The following is a 2834-nucleotide window of genomic DNA, read 5'->3' on the forward strand; positions in this document are numbered from 1 at the left end:
ATAATTAAATATGTAGTAAATAGTTCCAAACAGTTAATCGTTTGGTAATACTAAATATTAATAAAGATAAAAATAATGTTTCGTTATATTTACCAAACAGTTGAAAATATTTCACTTTATATTTGGAGTTAGGTTTTTCCGCTCTTTTTATTTGCAGCGCAGTAGTGGAACATCGCTGGCGAAGCTTCGCCCAAGAAAAGGATACGGGGTTTTAGCGAAGAGCGTTGAACGCTGGCTTCGTTGTCGGCGGAGTGGGGGATCTTCGCCAGCAAAGCTTCGCTGCATGAAATTGTACCTTAAAACATTATTTAAGACGGTTTTAAAATAAAAACGAACTATGAATAGCCCCATGTTTCGCGTTTCACAGTTGTAGCCCTTATAAACAAGGGGTACATTCCAAAACTGTTATTGGAGGAAACGGTAGGTAAATGAGCGAAAATACCTGAATGCACACGAGGATATGAGAGTAATTCGTTTTTTGGAACGCTTTACGATAGAATTGAGAGGATAAAAGGGAAACGTTCGAAAAGCAGAAACTGGTTATTGTATATAACTGATAATGACGCGACGAAATATTTCACTCGGTTTTGTACTATCGCTTCTTCGTAACACGTCTGTTATTGTAGAAGAGAGTGACGATGATGATGAAGAAATGATGACATTGTTACTCGTTGAAAAAATGTCTCATCTACGTGGATCTTTATTCGCTCCGCCTAGGTTGGAAGGCTTTTTTGAAGAAGTTGTACCCAGATACACATTCCGACAATTTAAGTCACATTTTAGAATTACTCCTGCAACCGCTAATGATCTCGAAAATAGATTAGCCCCATTATTAGCTAGAGATGGAACAGAAGGAAGATTACCTGTCATCCCTCGTATACAAATCTTAATATGTCTGTGGATATTAGCAAATCCGGAATCATACAGGTAATAAATGAAGTTCTTTAATGCACAAGCCTATTTTGTGTGTGTGTGTGTATTAGAGTCAAAGTGTACACTCTTTTCTTTTTTAATCAATGTATATATTCATGTAAAATTTGTTATAGTAAATATATACATTGACTATAGCAAACAGTAGTTGTATACATTTGCTAAGTTAACGCTTTGACTGTGGCATATATATATGTATAATATTTATTATGTTGGATGAATACTAATATATATATTATGCTGCATAGATCAATGGAAGTACAATTTGGAATAGGTAAAGCCTCATTGCATCGTTATTTTCTACGTGTAATTCATGCTCTACGTGATATTTCCTCTGAAGTAATTTGTTGGCCAGAAGGCAATAATATAAATAGGATAAAAAATGAGTTCAATGCAAAGGCTAACATGCCTGATGTTATTGGTGCGATTGATGGCTGTCACATAGAAATAGAAGCTCCAAAGGTATACAAAAGTTGTATTATTAAAAAAATTAACATTATAAAGTTTTTGATTAAGTAGCATAAGTATTTATGTTTAGTTTGATGCTGCTTCATATCGCACTAGTAAGAAAAAATATGCTGTCCAACTTCAAGCAATTTGCGACGCATCCTTAGTTTTTACAGACTGTTTTGCTGGCTATCCAGGAGCAGTCCATGACGTTCGTGTGCTCCATAATTCTCCATTATATAGAGACGCAATGAGAAATGAACGTGCTTTGTTTCCTAATGGAGAGTATCTTGTTGGAGATAAAGGCTATCAGCCAGTAAGAACATGGCTTATAACACCTTATAGAGATACTGGTGCTTTGACTCAAGTATGCTAATATCTTTTTATTATTTAATGTAAGCGATTATATTTTATCCTTTCCTCGTCCGGATATACTTATTAACAGTTTTTCTATTTATAGGCTCACAAAGATTTCAACAATATTCTATCAAGAACTAGACAAGTAATAGAGCGTGCGTTTGCTCTTCTGAAAGGACGTTTTAGAAGATTGAAACATTTGCACATGGATCTTATTGATGAAATCCCTTGTACAATTTTAGCTTGCTGTGTACTACATAATTTATGCCTACAAGGATTTCATGATAATGAAGAAGATCTTCAAGAATATATTAGAGATGGAGAAGAAATTGACAACGATCTTTATGCACAGGAACAAAATTTATATGAAGAACTCGTAATTCATAATGATAATAACGTTACAGCTGGCCAAAGAAAGCGTAATTATTTAAAGGATAGATTAACTTAATTCGAAGCACTTTATAAACACATCCAAGTTAGTTTATTTGAATAATATTAAATGTAACAAATTAAATAAAATTAGTTTTAAAAAAAATATTTAAGAATCAGTCTTTTATTTATAAAAAAAAGTACATTTCCTGTCTTCGTATACATATAATATACCATCTTTTTTATAGTAACCAAACCTTTAGTAGTAGTCAAACAACATCTTAATTCTAAATGTTATTTATAAAATTAATAAAAAATAAAAGTATAATTAACAAAAGTATAATCTTTAGCAAAATAAAATTCAGAAAAAAATAAACTATATAACCTATATAACAACAATGTTGCATATCATGTAAATGCATATACATATATAAAGAGTACATAATTTTAAAAAAGGAAGTTAAGTGTGACTATTTTACATTTGGTATTATTTACTTTACGTTTAAAAATATATTATTTAAGATAATTTGTCCATTTTATTATAAATTAAAATCTGATTCACTTTAACCTTGTGCTTATAACCTTGTTTCATTCTCATAACGTATAATGTCACGTGTTCAACCTATCTACTTTTTCCACCAATCATCACAATTTACTCGTAGTTCCCGCACACAAACGCAGGTGAGAATTTTACTCGATGGAGGAAATACGAAGACTTTCTTACCAGTTTT

General features: G+C 31.8%; 1 protein-coding gene across 2 annotated transcripts; it reads left to right on the forward strand.

Moving 5' to 3' along the window:
- Positions 1–1194: 1194 nt before the first annotated feature.
- Positions 1195–2197, forward strand: LOC108759838 (putative nuclease HARBI1). Of its 2 annotated transcripts, XM_018505486.1 has the most exons (4): positions 1195–1392; positions 1469–1744; positions 1838–1879; positions 1977–2186. In XM_018505486.1, exons 1-4 carry the CDS (start codon positions 1336–1338, stop codon positions 2112–2114), a joined length of 513 nt encoding a protein of 170 aa, XP_018360988.1. In that variant the 5' UTR covers positions 1195–1335; the 3' UTR covers positions 2115–2186. The 2 variants fall into 2 exon arrangements, with proteins under 2 accessions (XP_018360988.1, XP_018360987.1); XM_018505485.1 differs by having other exon boundaries at positions 1838–2197.
- The last annotated feature ends 637 nt before the right edge of the window (positions 2198–2834 follow it).

This window comes from Trachymyrmex cornetzi, unplaced genomic scaffold (assembly GCF_001594075.2).
Source record: "Trachymyrmex cornetzi isolate Tcor2-1 unplaced genomic scaffold, Tcor1.1 scaffold2080, whole genome shotgun sequence".
In the NCBI taxonomy this organism is placed as follows: Eukaryota; Metazoa; Arthropoda; class Insecta; order Hymenoptera; family Formicidae; genus Trachymyrmex; species Trachymyrmex cornetzi.